Genomic DNA, 17,378 nt, shown 5'->3' on the forward strand with positions numbered 1-17,378 from the left:
CTTTTTCTTTCTTTTTTTTTTTTTTTTTGTCTTTTTTCGTGACCGGTAAGGGAATCGCAACCCTTGGTGACACCCGCACCGCACTCAGCCAGTGAGCGCCCCGGCCATCCCTATATAGGATCCGAACCCGCGGCGGGAGTGCTGCTGTGCTCCCAGTGCCGCACTCTCCCGAGTGCACCACGGAATCGGCCCCTATACCACTTTTGAAAGAAGTGGTGACAAAACTGACCAGGACCAAATGGAACTCACCAGAAAATGGAGTCATGGTAGTGGAGATAGAATAGAGTCCTAGTGTAAGAAGCACTGCTAGCCAGTATAGTGAGTCTGATGAACAGCATTTCTTTTTTTGTTTGTTGAGGTAGTGAAGTTATCTTCTTTAAGTGCAGAAGGTAATTTATCAGTTACTTTCTCTGGAGGTATTCAGGAAATTAGCAGCGTAAATCAGCATGGGACACAACTCTGTGGGGGAAGACATGGCAATGGCTCCAGAAAACTAACACAGGGGAAGGTTGGTGGAGGTGTGAAAATGAATGTCTCCATAGCCTCAGAAACAGTGAGGATGGAATTTGTTTAAATAAATTGCCTTAACAGAGAGCAAGATGAAGTTGTTTGATGTATAATAAGAATCTTAGATAAGTGAGCAAAGGATGGTTTTTTTGTTTGTTTGTTTTTTGTTTTGTGACCAGCCGCACCGCGCTCAGCCAGTGAGCGCACCGGCCATCCCTATATAGGATCCGAACCTGCGGCAGGAGCGATGCTGCACTCCCAGCGCCGCACTCGGGCCCAAAGGTGGTTTTTAGAGTCAAATCTTTGGGGATTTGGTGATAAAGGAAAGTATTTATTTTTCTGGAGGAAATGTATGTGTCATGTGACAACTTTCTCCAAATGTCTGTGATTGTATGCAGTTGTGTGGCAGTACTTCTAATGATTCTAGACTAAAACTTTTGCCATAGACTGTATTTTGTTCTTTGTGACACTGGAGTGACATTGGCATCCCGGCTAGGAGCAGTTATTTGTCTGTAGGAGTTTTAATATTCTATTAGCAAAAATGTACAATAGAAGAAAACGAAACTTCTAATAGATCAGGAGGATCTAGAAGTTTCTGCTGTTGACCAGGCAATAGTCTATGCAGATGACACTGGAGCACCTGTAGGACATCAAATGCCCCAGATGAACAACCTCATGGGACCTCAAGCATCCTTTTCTGTGACCCTTCAAAGGTGTGGTTCAAACAGAAGAGCACATTTTTAATCAAATGATGCTGGAGTATGAGGCTCATATATTTGTTTACAATAAAAATAACGTGTGTGTATATAATGTATGTGTGTGTATATATACATAATTTAGTAAGATTAAAATCAAACTAAATAGTGTAATATATAGAAACCAAAGTAGATCTCCGCTCTTCTTAAATATAAGCTTGATCAGGACATCCATTTTAACATCTAATAATACAAAGCTTTTGGCTAGCATCCAATTAGTACCTAATTAAAATATGGGAAGATTTTCACATTTTAAGTGTATAATGTGTATTTGTAAAGCAAAGCTAGCAGTAGAGTGGCCTAGGTGACTTGCAAACATTCCTGTACAAAACACCTAAAACGCCAGAAGGGAAGCCCCTGAGGGCAGGGGTTTTGGCAGCTTTATTTACTGCTATATCCTCAGTGTTCTGGACAGTGCCTATGCCTAGCACTGTAGGTGCTCCATAAATATTTTGAATAGAATGCTGCATCAAATATAAAATATCCTTTCAAACATATAGCTGAATCCAAGAAAGTTAGGGAAATCTTCAAGGGTTGGAATTGACTTCAGAATTAAAAATCAGAGCACTATCTGTGGCCTTTAGTTGGGTGGATTACGGGGATAGTTGCCAAAACTCAAGGAGATTTGAGTTTCAATAGCTCCAGGGGAACAGGAGACAGGGCCTTGGGGCCAACACTGGCAGGGAAAGAAATTAACAAGCAGGAAAAACATCTGCCTACTGGTCCTGCAGGGAGGGAGGCAACAAGGACATTTGTCCCCCCAGCATGGGCTCTGGTCCAGGAGGAGGAGCTACAGCTGGTCCTCTCACCAGAGCAGGCTTTTGAATTGATGTTACCTATTTGGTCCAGGAATCCTCAAGGAAAGGAATGTATGTGATGTTGCTGGCTTCTGCAAACACAGAACCAATCTGGAGGCACATTTTCAACCCAGGTCACACATGAGATCTGATAGCCACCCCTTGAAGATGGATTCACAGTGCAAAACCTCAAACACACAAGTAAAAAACATCCACCAGAAGCAAAAGTTGGCAGACACAGCAAACTGCAGTTTTGAACTCCAGGACCTTCAGGTAATATCAGGTAGACACTATAAAATAAGTGTTCAAAAAAACTATTAAAAGCAAGCAAACATGAGAAAATAGTAAGTCACTACTGTAAAAGACCATGCTTATTTAAAAAACAATGAAATTAAAACTTGCAGAAATGAAAAATTGGGTAAATTGAACTTGTAGAGAAATGCCTCTTTTCAAAGTAAGCCTGAAATACTACTTAATACATATTTTAAAAACCCTATAATGTTAATAGTTTCTAAGAACTAGCAAATCACAGAAGCGTTTAATGTTCCAGAAGTTCTTGGGTTTCTTGAAAGAAGGGTGAGTTTAAATCTCTAGTTTTCAAAATTTTATACCAAAGTTGGCGAATCCCCAGTGTCTCTAGTTTTCTCTATCTCCATTCTTCTGTAAACTCTCTCTGTTATCCTCTATGCCGAGGAAAGGGCTCTGCTCTGTTATTTTCTGCATTTCCTGTTGTAGGGTATGATCTTCACTCATGAGACAATGCAGGTAACTTCAGATTAGGACAAACAGTGTTCTCAGTAAGAAGTAACAGCTAGTCAAAGGTCATCAGAATGAACTAGGGAAATAGCACATTTTTTATTACAGAAATCCACTCTAATTCCCAGTTTTATAAATCACTTATGCTCAAGTAGCATAAACCAGTGGGTAAAATGCCATGCTTAAATTGTAATAATCCCTGAGATTTTTAGTATAACAGTGTTTCCATCTCTAAAAAATACATTTTACTTCAAAAGTAGTGACTCTGAGCCCTCTATCATTGCCATTTGGACATAAAAGGCATAAAAGATAGACTTTACCAATAAAAATAATACAGATTCCTTTACCTATTTTTTAACCTAAAGTGTAATAAGTAGGCCTTTGAATGAGTCCCCTTAGGCAACACATGCAGTTGAAACCATCGGTCTAATTGAAGGGGCTCCACCCCAGGCTCCCAGAGCACCCAGGATCAGACTACCAGGATAAAAGAGAGGCACCCTCGGGTGGACAGGAAAAACCATAATAAGAAAGCATATGAACCAATTAATTATACAACCCAGAAAGACCCCATATAACTCAGAATGAGTCCAAGATGCCCACTGTGTGATAGGTGATCATGCCCAACCCAGATGTAATCGCCAAGCTCTGGTCGCCCCTGGTGCATTTTGAAACCATCCAGAAGCTGCTGTGGTAGCAAAACCAGCTCTGGTGTTCCCTGGCTTCCTTCTCTCAGCCTGCTGTGTGGTCGTGGTGGGTGAAGTTCCAGTGACAGGCACTTGCTTCCCCACCTGGCCTCCTAGCTGAGAAGAAGGGCAGGTGGAGTTGTCCTTCACTGGGTAGCGTGGGAGCTGTGGAGCCCAGAAGCCCGGGCTCAGGTGGTGAGCCTCCCCCTGCAAGGAGTCCCAGGGCCACAGTCTCCACAGCTGCAGCCGCCGCACGTGCTCTATCACTCCCTGTGTGTCCTGGCTTGTGCGGATGTCTGTCCTGCGTTGTCACCTCAGGCAGAAGTCTCATTTCCACTAAACCCCTTCCTTTATCCCACTGATCAGCTCAGGGGCCCCCCCGTTTTACCCGAGCAGAGTGTATCGATAGAAGAGCTACAGGGTCAGCTCGCGCAGGCGGCCAGACTGCGTCAAGAGGAGACAGAGACCTTTACAGACAAGATCCGTAAGGTAAATATTCAACAGATTTCACCACGACTGCTTCTTGGGCTGAGAGCCTGTGAGGAGAATGTCAGGATGCGTTTCACAAGAACTCCGTGTGTGTACAGGTGGCTGGATTCACAGGCATGTGGCAAAGTCCCCCAGTCAAGCTGCCCCTCTCAGATGCCCCGTAAAGATAGCGGCCTGCCTTTCTGCTCTGTAGCATGCTTTTCAATATCTGCATTGGGGTCTCAGGAAGGTCTTCCTCATGTCTGATCTGAACTTTCCAGCAGCCATTCCGACTAGCACACTAATGTAAAATACAGGCCTTAAATGCAGCTGCACAGGAAAGTGCAGGTCACTTTTGTCAATGTCAGGTGAATTTTCTGATAGAAACATCAACTTAGTCAAAACAGTTATCTTCAAAAAACTGCCACTAATTGAGCTGTAGCTTGATTAACTGCTAGTTACACTCGTCCCTCGGTATCTAGGGGGATTGGTTCCAGGACCCCCTGCAGATACCAAAACCAGCAGATGCTCAAGTCCCTGACATAAATGGCTAGTATTTGCCTATAACCCACCACATCATCCCATATACTTTAAATCATCTCTAGATTGCTTCTAATACCTAATACAATGTAAATATTATGCAAATAGTTTTTAATCTGTATTGTTTAGGGCACAGTAACAAGAAAAAACGTCTATATGTGTTCAATGCGGACGCAACCATCCTTCTTTCTTTTCCCCAAGTATTTTTGATCTGCAGTTGGTTGAATCCATGGATGCGGAACCCATGGACTGTATTTTAGCATAACCTATTACTGGCTAATTGTCTTTTATCCACAGAATTCTTTCCCAGAGTTGCTAGTAGAAGGGATTTGCAGATGCAGGCACTTCTTGCCCCAGGCCCCCTGAGGACAGTCCAGTCCCTGCCACCAGGCATCTAATTAAGTTGCAAACAGGTATCTAGGTTCAGAATTGCCATCACTGATAGACCCCCCCTTATATTTGTTCTTGAAGATAGCCGGATCTTTAAAACCAAACAAAGCAGTTGACCTTGAATAGGGCACCATGGGGTTTTAAGTGCGTGATATTAAAATAAGATAAAATAAGATATTGGGTATATCCAAGACTTATTTTGGGCAAGCAGTGTGTGCTGTACATAAGTCCCCATGTTGACTGTGGCCATGTGCTCTAACTGGGTCACAAACTGATTAAGGACGTGCCTTCTGCACACTGCAGCTTAGGGAGGTCACAGCTGGAAGCAAGGGCCTAACTATTCTCTGCCGACCTCTACCACTAGATGCACACCCTGCTTAAATGTTTCATTTATAGGTCTAGTTTTACATGCCATTACCAAATGAAAATAATTTCATATTACTTGAAAGATAAATTCCTAAGTAATTAAAAAATTATTTTTGCATTACACCTAAAATTGTTTGAAATGTGAATTCATTGCTGGAGATGCTGATAACAAATGGCAGGGTTCCATGGTCTTCATACGTGGACTCACAGAAAGGAGTGTGTTAAAGAGGCTTTGGAGGTGGGGAGGTTCCCCCAGGCTTGGTCAGAGGGGAAGGGAACGTGTCCCCAGAGGGCAGAGGACTGAGCTCTGAGACTTTGTGAAGCGCTTGGAGCCATGGACCAGAAAGAAGCAGAGAAGGCAGTGGAGGGAAGTCAGAGAGCCAGCCGGGAGGGAGCATTTCCAGGAGGGCCTGCACGGTGCTGCAGATGAGGTGCTGCAGATGAAGAGACAAGAGAACACTCCTCCCCGCGTGCACACTGTGCCTTGTCGCACCTCCGCAGCAGCCCAGCAAGGGCCGCGTGGTCTCTTCACGCAGCATTTGGCTAAGGAAGCACTGCCTGCAACTCACAGAGGTCAGATTTGCAGTCGCCAGGCTGCCCCGTCCTGCTTGTCCCATCCTTGTGTCCATGGGGGAGAACCAGTGGTGGGACTCTGGGGCCACTGAGATGAGGAATAAAACTGTTGTCCTGTTATTTCAGCCTGAAGTCCAGACAGATTAGGTATCATGACAGCGGCCATGCAAGGTGTTGCTCAGATCCGCAGGCCTCTCCAGAGCCGCTCCTTTCACTGGCCTTTAGCAAGAACATCGGCCGTGTTGGTATTGCCCTCAGGCAGCCATGGTCTTATTGTTATGGTTTCTGAGAATTAATCTAGTTCTTTAGGGGTAAAAAAATTGCTGCCTTGGCTTTTGGCATATGAGGGAGCGTTAAATTAGGAGAGTTCAGTTGGAATCGGTGAGGCTGGCATTCTGACCCTTTTTTTGTTCTATGGAAGACAGAGCTTTGATCCCATATATCACATTAGCTACTGTAGGTTTTATTCTTGTGCCCTTATCTGCCAAATAAGATCTTATCCACACTCTTTTTCTTAGTTAGTATTGATGATAATTGTTGCTTGGAATAGTGCCTATATGAGTGTTTAAATAACAGAAACATAATGTCAAGAGGGAAGACATTTCTTTTTCAGCAACACTTTTATTTCCCTAAAAGATACACATATCTAATAGGAATGTTTTGAGTCTTGAGGGTGGAAATGGGTTATCAAACTTACCTACCATTGTGTGCAGCCAAGTCCTGCACATCAGAAAAGAATTCCTTCTGCCCGACTGCTCACTCTCCATCAGCTTGGGGTCCACTTCCAATCAGGGGATGGGGGACACTAGGGGATTCAGGAAGTAAAGGGGAAGGATTTCCACTTATTTTTTCTTTACAGTTGTCATGTGCCAAGTCCATGTACAGGGGGAAATGGAATTTACTTAAATGAAATTCAAATCAGCTGTAAACCATACATCCAAGAAACAATTTTCCTGAAGTTTAGAGACATCTCAAAACACCATGACAGTCTTAACCATGAAAAGTTATTATATAATACCTCACTTTGAAATAGTACTTGCTTTTAAAGCACAAAACTCGTGAGGTTTTGTAAATAGTAAACATCTCAAGTTGTTAATCAAACTAAACTGGGGGTCTTCTGTGTTTCACATCCCACATGCAATGTGCTATAAACTGAGTGGCATTTTGCAGAGACTCAGTTTGTTTTGGGTGGCAAATTTGGATTGCTGCTTGTCACACTTTCTCTTTTATCCCGCTTAAGATGGAGGAGGAGCACCTCTATGCCTTGAGGTGGAAAGAACTAGAAATGCACAGCCTGGCTTTGCAAAACACCCTCCATGAGCGAACCTGGAGTGATGAGAAGAATCTGATGCAGCAGGAGCTCCGGTCCTTGAAGCAGAACATCTTCCTCTTCTACGTCAAACTCAGGTGGCTGCTGAAACACTGGCGGCAAGGGAAGCAGATGGAGGAGGAAGGAGAGGATTTCACTGAGGTACATACACGTTTCATTTGCGTCCGTTTTGCTCTTGATGTTCAGACACTGCTTCCCCCCCAATCCTGAACACAGTCATGTTCTATTATTTTAGATTATTTCATCAGTTTCAGTCCAAGCAATGGAAATGTAATGGCTTGCCCAGTTACATACAAAACCAAGAGTTCCTTGTCCCTTGACCTTGAAGAGTATCCTGGTCTGCAGCTCCAATCTGCAGCAAAGCTTTGCTGCCATCTCTTTTGTTGCTGATTTACTGGTTCATTAAAGTGATCATACTGAGGTCCTTTACCATCTCATTCAGCCTTGCTGGCTTGTAAAATCTGCTTCGAAAATCTTTGCTCTTCCTTCCATTTTAGTTTGTGATCCTAGATGCTGGAGCCCGTTCTCCTCATACAGTCCTAGAAGGGTCTCTCCTAAGTTTTGGATGGGTCACTTTGCCACCTCTGAAACTTACATATGTTCTTCCTCTTATGTCTCAATTCCCAGATTCATAACCAAGATAGAATTATTTGCTTTCTGATTGGCTTTTATTGATTAAGTCAGAGTGACCTCTAGCTTTGCAGCCTCCTTCCTGGCCTTGCTTTCTGAGGATCATAGGGCTGGAGCCACTCGTGTACAGCACACCCCTGGCTACCTGGTCAGCTGCTTCAAGGCATTGTGAATAGTTGATTTTCTTTTAGCCCTCAAAGACCTCTTGTCTGCTTTTCACTCTAGTGAACTGTGTATGTAATTTTAAGTCATCCTATGAATAGGAAGATATGGTGATTCTCTTTCCTCAAAGTAAAGAAAGTCTTCAAAAATTCATTCAACCAGCTTCCAACTATCCATGACATAGAAAACCATTGTTAGGCAAAGCCAAGAAATAGTTAAAAAGTTTCCTGTTGATCAATACTCTGGTGTTCCTCCACCTCCAATTTATAAATCCACAGTAAGCAATACTAGTTCATTCATAGTAAAATTTCTCACTAATCCATTTTAATTGATTGAGCATCTACCCTTTGCTAATTAAATGGAGCAAGTACCAGTGAGTGAAGTGGCAGAATGAGCATATTAGAGGAAAGGACTGAGAGGTAAAGGACTTGATAATCCACAGAGCAGGTAGTTATCCTCAAACAATAAATATCAGGCTGTGCAGCAAAATGATTTGGTGAAGCTGTGACCTTCATCTCCTGCTGGTTTCAGGCTGAGCATCCAGAGACCGCCCCTGGGCTTGGTGAGCTTGGGGTCCAGGGGGGCTACCAGGTGGACGGACCAGACCAAAATGATGGTGATCGAGGCTGTGGCTTTCTGATGGGGGAGCATTCCCCACACTCCCTGGTGCAGGTCGGCGACCACGGCTCACGACTGCAGACTGTGGACGGGGGACAGCTCCACAAGCAGGTGGGTGCCTAGATCCAAGCCCGTTCTACCCACACCTGGGAGAGGAGACTCCCGATCCACCTTTATGTCATCTCTCAAGTGCAGGTGGTCCAGGTAGCAGAAAACCCTTCTGCCTAACTAGGGGCACCTGTTACTGTTTATGATGCTGGATTTTTGCTAGAAATCCCATCATTAGGCTTTTCATTTCACTGTCAGCCCATTAATTCATTTGTCTTGGCCATTTAAGTAAGGACCATAGTGGGATCAGATCAATTGAGTGTGTCCCCTCGGAGCCAGTGAGTTTACCTCAGAAGGAAAAAGGAAAGTATCCTGTAGACTCATCTGTGGTCTTTTAAAGGTTGACCATTGGTCCAAGGAAGATGGAGTACTGAGTGCAGTGCTCTCATCAGGGCTAGGAAAAGAACTTTGGGGCTTTTTTGTGATGTTTAGCCAAATAGCCATAGGCAACATCAGTAGTTTGACCACATGATATATAAGGAGAAAAGAACAAGTATTTTTGTAAATCCCCAAACACATATAAAGTATTTTATGTTCTCTTTGGCCCACTTGGAACATAATGCCTCAAATAAAAATATTGGATGACACTTTGAAAAAATGAAAGCATATATGAAGAGAGGTGGGATTTCACTGTGATTAAGTAATTATTAGTGTTGCCATATACCACAGAAATAGACCCTGCTTGATAAACCAAAATATACTACTGATAGCATCCAACTTTTTTGCATTTTTATACAAATTGGCAGCTACCGTGGATTTTGGAGTACTGAGGTCCTGAGAGGGACCCTGTATAAAATCTTTCCCTCTCCTAGCTTTCTGCATCCCTTCTAACCCTACTCCGCTTCTCGGAGGCCTCCGGCTGGATGCCTGTGCTCTGGGGAGAGGGCACAGGGCTGGGTGGACACAGGCACAGCAGTACTCTGGGCGCGGTGCCAGCCTCTCAGTCATAGACACTTGTGGGCACTCCCTGTGTGCTGGACACTGCAGCTGCCAGCTTGCCTCAGCCCAGCCCCACAAGTGGGAGAGGCTGTCATCAGAGCTTTGGCTCAGATCCAGGTGAGAGAAGTGGCAATATTCTGAGCGCGGCTGAGGGGAGATGTGGGTCCTCTGCCAGCTGCTTTCTCTATATATATGAATCAGATTTTCACATCTAAGCAGCTGTTTTCTACATACATCCATCCATCCTTCATTTTCCCTGAATGGTATGTCTCAAGAAGGAGATTATACTTCCAAAGGAACTCTTCCTCACAGTCATTAGGAAGTGTGTCATTAGGCTATTGTCCATGGGGAGATTTTAAGTCATGGAATGAGTTTTCCAGCAATGATCTAGTTAGAAACTAAAATGTTCCTTTGCCAATAATACTTTAAAATCTACAAGTTAGTAAACTTATAATATTATATTATAATAAATTATATATATTATTTTTAAAAGAGATGATGTAAATCAATCCTATAAACTATCCATGATTAAGTAAAATAGTATTCCTTGATTGCCATTTAGACATAAACATGCTGTATCTAAGACCACGTGTTGGGTGTTTCCTATGTGTGCATCCAAGAGCTTTGGAAAAGGAAAAAAATGTAATACATCTGGTTTTCTAAACAACAGTCATGGAAAATACTACCCTTGGGGTGGAATTAATGTGAAGTCCCTCAGCTGCAGCCTCACATTCAGCGTATTCTAATGTCATTTTCCTTTGCCTCTCAGTCCTTCCAACACTAATTTTTAGCAATTCCCCTTAAAAGTGGAGATGGCTTTGTAAATTTCCACTCCATCCAGTGAGTGGTAAAAGCACATGGGGGGAACAGGGTAGGGTCCAGACAGACAGAACCGGGTCAGCCTTTCACTGCACCTGTGTGTCCACAGGAGTTAAGGTGGAGCTCTGTATGCACAATGTCATCCGTCCGAGGACAGATTAATGAGCTCTACTGTAAGTGACAGCTGGCTCACTGAGTAGACATTCTCCATTAGATTCTCCTCGCCTTTAGTGGTGTGGGTATTAGCAAGGCAGCCTGGCTGCAAAAGCCAGGGCATGTGTCTTCCATGAGCTCTACTGTAAGTGACAGCTGGCTCACTGAGTAGACATTCTCCATTAGATTCTCCTCTCCTTTAGTGGTGTGGGTATTAGCAAGGCAGCCTGGCTGCAAAAGCCAGGGCATGTGTCTTCCAGAGCTGGTGCTCAGAGCCAGGGCCTTGCCAGAAACCCTGAGAACCTCACCAGCTGATAAGCAGCAGCAAAATGTGGCCAGACTGCTTTCCAAAGGATAAATTCTCAAGCAAAGTGTCTCAGGCCTTGGTCTTTGTTTTGTGTCGTATTAGACATTCTCACAGTTAAACACAATAGATGGCAACATGTGTCATGTCCAAAGAGGTAAAAAAAAAAAAAAAAAAAATGTACCAACTAACCTTGGGGATAGTTCATAAAAACTCTTCAGGTTGGCAAACGTTTGGCTCTGCCCCATTCCCTGTCTCCTGATTGTTAGTTATGTGACCTGGTGACAGCGACCTGGCTGTTCTTGAGCGTGGCCTGCGCTTGTATTCTGCCCAGCTGGCTGGTGAGTTGCCTGCTTCTCCTGCAGCTTCAAGACACTCAGTGCCATGTGAGCATTTGAGGCCAGCATTCCTAAGGCTGCTTATGTATTTTATACTTATTAGTAATTCCCGACATCAGGGTTTTTTTAATACTAGTGATTAACGGTGCCGAAATTATGACCCTGTGGTCGAGGCCAGCATTCCTAAGGCTGCTTATGTATTTTATACTTATTAGTAATTCCCGACATCAGGTTTTTTTTTTAATACTAGTGATTAACGGTGCCGAAATTATGACCCTGTGGTCCCATTACCTAGTCTTCCTGGCATTCAATTAATTACTACAAGAGAAGGTACTTCTTCATTCAGGGATGTGACCTAATACTCTTCATTAAAACAATTGAGTATAAGTGTGAAGACCCTCTTAGAAAATTCATAGCAAGGGCTAAAGGACATGTCATATTTGTCTTTGTCTTCACCTGCTGCCAGTCACTGAGGAGTCTCAGGACTGAATATAATCTACTCCCCTAGACCCTTGTCCCTTGTCTAGGGTTCATCGATAGCATTAGGGGCTTCAAGGGCTGCCCTACAAGTCAGCCTTTCTTCTCTACAGAGCCTTTGGCTCCCTGGACTTTCTGGGCTTGGACTCACCCAGGGGATAGCAGTCTTGCTTTCTGGCTTTCCAGGCTGCCCACCTTTCTGCTTTGCCCAAGATGAAAAAACTTCTAGAAAGAACACCTTGGCCAGATGAGGCTTGCACATCAAAGCTGAAAAAAAGCCACTTGGCTTTTTGTGTTGTTTTCTATAACAAGAAAGCTCTTCTCCTGAGCCTGCAGAGCTTGGACATTTTAGCTGTGTGTCGTACCATGGCTTGGTTTGGCAGCTTTATAGCCTCAACTGAGACACTCTACTCTTAATATAAAAGGAACCAGACCAGAGCTTCTGACTGTGAAACATTTTGTCTCTGCTGCGTTTTTGTTGTTGTTGTTTGGGTTACTCTGAAAATAGCAAATGTGTGAGGTAAAAACTCACGTGCATCAGAGGGTGTTTAATGAAGGGACTCTCCACACCCCAGCCTGCCTCCCAGAGTTAACCACAGCCGTTCTCCACGTCCCTTCCAGAGTGCATAAAGCAGCTGTCAGCCCCGCTGATGAGTGACTGCTTCCTGAATGGCCGCCTGATTTCATTGGACCTGCCCTGGTTTCTTAAGCCTTTGGGCTGATAACTCTGTTTATAACTTATTAAATACATGCCTCATTAATTCTTTCACACAATTGTATTTGTTCTTGGAAAGCTCTTAGTGAAAATAATGGAGATGGAAGGCACAAAGCCTTCCTGGACAGACCAACTGACGCACTCTCAGCCAGAGGGCAAATGACTTCTGTGTGTAAGTGAATCTGTCATTCCCATAAACATCCATCATAGATTATATTTTCAGGGCCAGACTTCAATGGCACATTCTCTTTTATCTGTAGGGATGGTAATGGTTATAGAAAAGAATCTTAAAATTAATCTGAATGTAACAATGAAGAATGACAGATGGCTTATAAAAATGTTGCTGGATGTGTGAATGTATCATTTCTGGCTGATCTCACAGTAACGCACTTGTCTCGGGACTCCTGCTGATAGTGGAGCTACTTTCATTAAATGCTGCAGGAGGCCCCTCCTATGTGTATCAAACAGGAACTGTGCCTGCATGTGTTGGGGGTCAGGAGCCCCTGCTAGAGCATTCTGGAATTCCCTGCCTATGTCAAACAGCCTGAATAAATAGGAGGTGGAAGGCATCACCTCTATTTTGAGGCTGGCTTTCTGTAAGTCATCCTATAGCAGCAGGTCTATATATCTGTTCCAGCTTTAGATTAGATTAAACCTGTCTCCAAAGTTAATGGCTCTGATGCAAGCCAAGTAGTTGATGGTCGTTTAGCTCTTTCACAGAGTTGTGATTTCACCTGATGCACATGTCTTAGAAATATTTTTAGGCAAGAATGATTTTGAAAAATAGCTGACATCACATTACAAATATCTTGATATATTTTCCATAAACTTCCTCTTAATTTTCTGTTAATACTATTTAGTGTATACTTGGATAGCAGTCTGATTGGCTGAAGGATCATCTTGAACCTGTTTTAAAGTTTGACACTTTATAGCACAAAAAAGCTCCAGATCTCAATTTCAGAAGGGCTGACATGCCAATAGACTGAGGAGAAGAAAACAGTGGAGCAGTTTTTATCCTGCATCTTTGCTAGAAAACCAACCAGCTCATCTCTCAAGAAATTGATAAGTTGGGTTTTTGAGTTGAAACTGACCTATGCTTAACAAATGTACAAGCTAAAATGTTGTATAGCTGGGCTTCTGGCATGAAAAGTTCAGAAAGCTTTGTATCCAAGAAGACTTGTAGCGTAAAGACCTCTAAATGGACCAGAATCTTAATTTCATTCTTGATTTGGGTCATCTTTTTACCCAGAACATAGCCCAGCAAGGGCCACCGCCAGGAGAAAAAGTGAGAAAAGTAACTTTTAGGCATTCTTTCAGGATGGCTTACTAACCTTGATAAAGGAGACAAAATTAGTTTCAAAGAGATTAAATGGTTTCTCAAAGGCAAGGTTTTAAAAAAAAAGCCTCAGCAGGGTACAATGTCAGAATTCAAATATTCCTGGCTTGGTTTGTCTGGCCCGAGAGGGGGACAGACCTGGATTGCAGTCTGGGCTCTCACTTCCTTAATGGCAGTACCCCAACAGCCCCTCAGCTGCTCCAAGCTGTAGTCCTCCTCTGGGAAATGGGGAACCCAGGACTGACGTGGAATACAAACGGTCATGTAGATGAGTAATTTAGTACACCCCTGGCCCACAGGAAACAATTAATATTGGTTATTATTGTTTCTATTTTTTTGCATATGTACAAAAGTCATATAGAAGAATCATGTCAATCTATGGCTCATTCTGGGTCTTTAGAAATTCTGACACAGACATTCATTCTGGTGGTTGTGCCCTAATGGCAGAAGTTGCTCTGGCTTCCTGCCACACACACAGTGCTCCTGGGTGATTCTGACAACTGGTACCAGTAGCACTGGCTGTCTGGATTCTCTTGCTCCCACTGGCCACCTTCATCCCAAAGCAGTTTTGGAGCTCATTTCATGATTAATACTATCCTGGTATAGCAGAGTATCATGTTGATTACTGTGACCCAAATGTGCATAAAAACATTAAGGCTTAATTTTATTGAATCTGATATCTGCTAATGCCTAAAAGTACTTGCTTCCAGAGAAACCAAATTTTCAATTTGCAAAGAGACTCTAAATTAGAATTCTGATTCTAATATTATTAGCAGTTGTGTGGTATATGGGCTAAAAGCAGCACAGGATTCAGAGATAGCTGTTGATCACACATAGAATGCATTACGCGGTTTTCTGCTTTCTCTTCAGTGAAAATTAATTGAGTATTCCAAAGACTGGGCAAAAAGTATTACTGTTATTTTATGCTTGAAATACTCTTGACTCAAAAGTGGTGATTTTTCTTCACTTAAAATCCAAAGGTGAAAATACCAAATATATTACCATAAAATTTCTCAGCAAACATATTCTGTATGAAGATGTGTGTTTCTAAAAGAGTATGTGGCACCTCCTCTCGCTCAGCTGCACTTATATAGTTTTTAGATACTTCTGCATTTGCTGCAGCTTCACACATTTCACGGGCATCTCCTTGAGTATAGTGGTGAAGAATGTGTAAGATTTGTAGACAATAGGTTATCTGCTGAGTTTTTAAAATGTTAGTGGAATTGTACCCTTAATACCTTTTGTCCCAGTGTTATTAAAATAAAAATTGGTATTCAAGGTGAGAGAAATCAAAGAGCTATAATAAATGCTAACAAATAGGACTTTCTACTCCATCAAAAGTCTACTGTATCTAATATTATAACATTTAAATTATGGGGATAACTATGGTGTTTAACAAATCTGCTCGTGTTAAAGACTCTTTTCTTTTCTAATCCAACTTTATTTAAATCCAAACATATACCCACAGTATCCTAGATTCTTCCCGTATGCATAAACATACCATTCGTGCATGTCAGTGGGTTGACTAGGTGGTTTCAGAAGCGTGACTGAGTGAAGACTGATTGCATGGAACCTGAGCCGAGGCCCAGTGTGGTCACTGAGCCAGGCAGGAGACGTTTGCCAAGTGTGGGGGCTTTGTCTTCCCATAGGAGAGTTTATCTGCATCCAGCATGGCTTAGAGAGCCTTTATTCCTCCTGCTTCGTTGATGCACAACAGGCATGCCCTGAGATCCATTTACCTAGGTCCATAATTGATCCAGTGTGTGTCATTCATCTGGACAAATCTTTCTGATATTATTCCCTTGTTGAAACATACTAAGATAGAAATCATGGTTTTGAAATTTGCCTTCAAAGGGCTGGGCAAGTTTTAGAAAATATAAAATCTTTTAAGTATAAGCGGATTAGTAATAAAAGTCCATTCTTCATTTGCCAGACATGTTGTGTGCTTACCACGAGCCAAGGATTGTGCCAGACATGGAAATGTGAGGTCGGGTCAGGCTTGTCTGTCCCTGGATACTTATAGTGTGGGGGCGGAGGCAGAGAGGGTGGACAGGCACAAGATAAATGAGCAGGGGCAGTAGTTTTTCATGAGATCAGCAAACCATGTGCACAGTACCAAAAGGCAGGAGGGTGGGGTAAGTAAGTCCATCTCAGTGCACCACAACCAAGCCTTCATGAACAGATGAAGCATTGCACCTTTGGCTTTAATTATTAAACATCAAAAGTCCCCCACCCCCAATAGCCATGCTTGTTATATACATGACCTCTTAGTAACTACAAGTTGGAGTATGAGTATCCTGTTTGTAAGAGTCACCTGGCTCTTAGTAATTCCCTTCTAGTTCAATAGCTGGTGCTAGAATGACAGCACAAGCGTAGGTAAGCATGTGTATCTTGTCACATCTGCACCCCATAACAGCCTGGTCAGCCAGACTCAGAGCTCTGGACACCTGAAGTCACCCCAAGTGTCCTGGCAGCTCTGGCTTCAGGCTGACTGGCCTTCTGCGGCGTCCTTGCTTTGGCTCACCAGGGCCCAGAGTAGTTCTGCCCCTGGTTCCCCAGTGCCAGCCCAAGGTCTGGCCTCCTAACGCAGCTGCACTGGCTCCAGGGCAGCCTTCCTCCTGATCAGACAGGCCCTCAGTCTCAGCCCCAGGAGACTAAGGGCCAGAAATGGGGAACCTCTCGCTCTCTCCCCCTAACTGCAGACCCCAACCTGCCCTGTCCCCACTGCCATTGGCACCTGAGAAACAGCATGGCACCACCTTGATGGCCAGACCCTCCTCTTCCAACCCAAAGAATATCCGAAAAGGCGGTGGCAGTGCCTGACTCAGTGTTCCTGCAGGTGGCGGAAAACCAGCAGCTGTTCGCTGCCCTCAGGGCCCTGCTGGAGAACCTGCACACGGAGCTGCGGGAAGACCAGCTGGCCCGGCGGCGGCTGCAGCAGCAGTATGCCAGCGACAAGGCCACCTGGGATGTGGAATGGGCCATGCTCAAGTGCCGCCTGGAACAGGTACCTGCCCCACGGACTCTCTACACCCAGGATAGGTGGGGAGCAGTGCACTTAGATCCAGATCCACGGTGCCCTGGTCCAGGAGAAAGGAGGGGGCGGCCCCTTGTGTCTCTTCTTAAAGCGCCCAACCTCTCCACAGCCCCTTGTATTTCTTGTCCTGAGTCTGAATCACGCCTCCACCAGGCAGCAATTTTACATTCCCATTCCTCATTTTAAGTGAGGTTGTACTGAGCCCCATGTGAGAATGGCCAGTGTGAGGTTCCCATCTTACTTGTCTGACATAGTTCTAGAAGGAAGCAGAGCAGATGCAGCTGTGGTCCAGTGATGTCTGAAAAAGGTAAACGCAGCTTTTCTCTGGATTTTCCAAAATATTGAAAAGAACTTGTCGACCCTCCACCGCATGCCCTAGAAGTCCAATCAATTTCAGTCTACTTATTTACAGCAAAGGAGACCGAGGCCCAGAAGCAGCTTGCTGGTCTCAGATCCCAGAGCCACTTAGGCCAGAGTGGGAGGAGGACCCGGGGTTCCTACTCACCCCCCCACAGCCCCCCACAGCAGTACAGATCTGATGTAGCCAGAGCACCCTTTTCTAAGCGTTTTTCCTCAG

The 17,378-nt window shown here is 43.9% G+C and overlaps 1 protein-coding gene across 1 annotated transcript in view; it reads left to right on the forward strand.

The window, feature by feature from the left end:
- MTCL1 (microtubule crosslinking factor 1) overlaps positions 1 to 17,378 on the forward strand; it is a 56,639-nt gene that overhangs the window by 16,739 nt on the left and 22,522 nt on the right. Inside the window, exons 5-8 of the mRNA XM_008591130.1 lie at positions 3,865 to 3,987; positions 7,076 to 7,306; positions 8,489 to 8,686; positions 16,604 to 16,771. Coding sequence (XP_008589352.1) covers positions 3,865 to 3,987; positions 7,076 to 7,306; positions 8,489 to 8,686; positions 16,604 to 16,771 — 720 coding nt within the window. The remainder of the gene's footprint in view (positions 1 to 3,864; positions 3,988 to 7,075; positions 7,307 to 8,488; positions 8,687 to 16,603; positions 16,772 to 17,378) is intronic.

Source organism: Galeopterus variegatus, unplaced genomic scaffold, assembly GCF_000696425.1.
Source record: "Galeopterus variegatus unplaced genomic scaffold, G_variegatus-3.0.2 Scaffold6681, whole genome shotgun sequence".
NCBI lineage: Eukaryota > Metazoa > Chordata > Mammalia > Dermoptera > Cynocephalidae > Galeopterus > Galeopterus variegatus.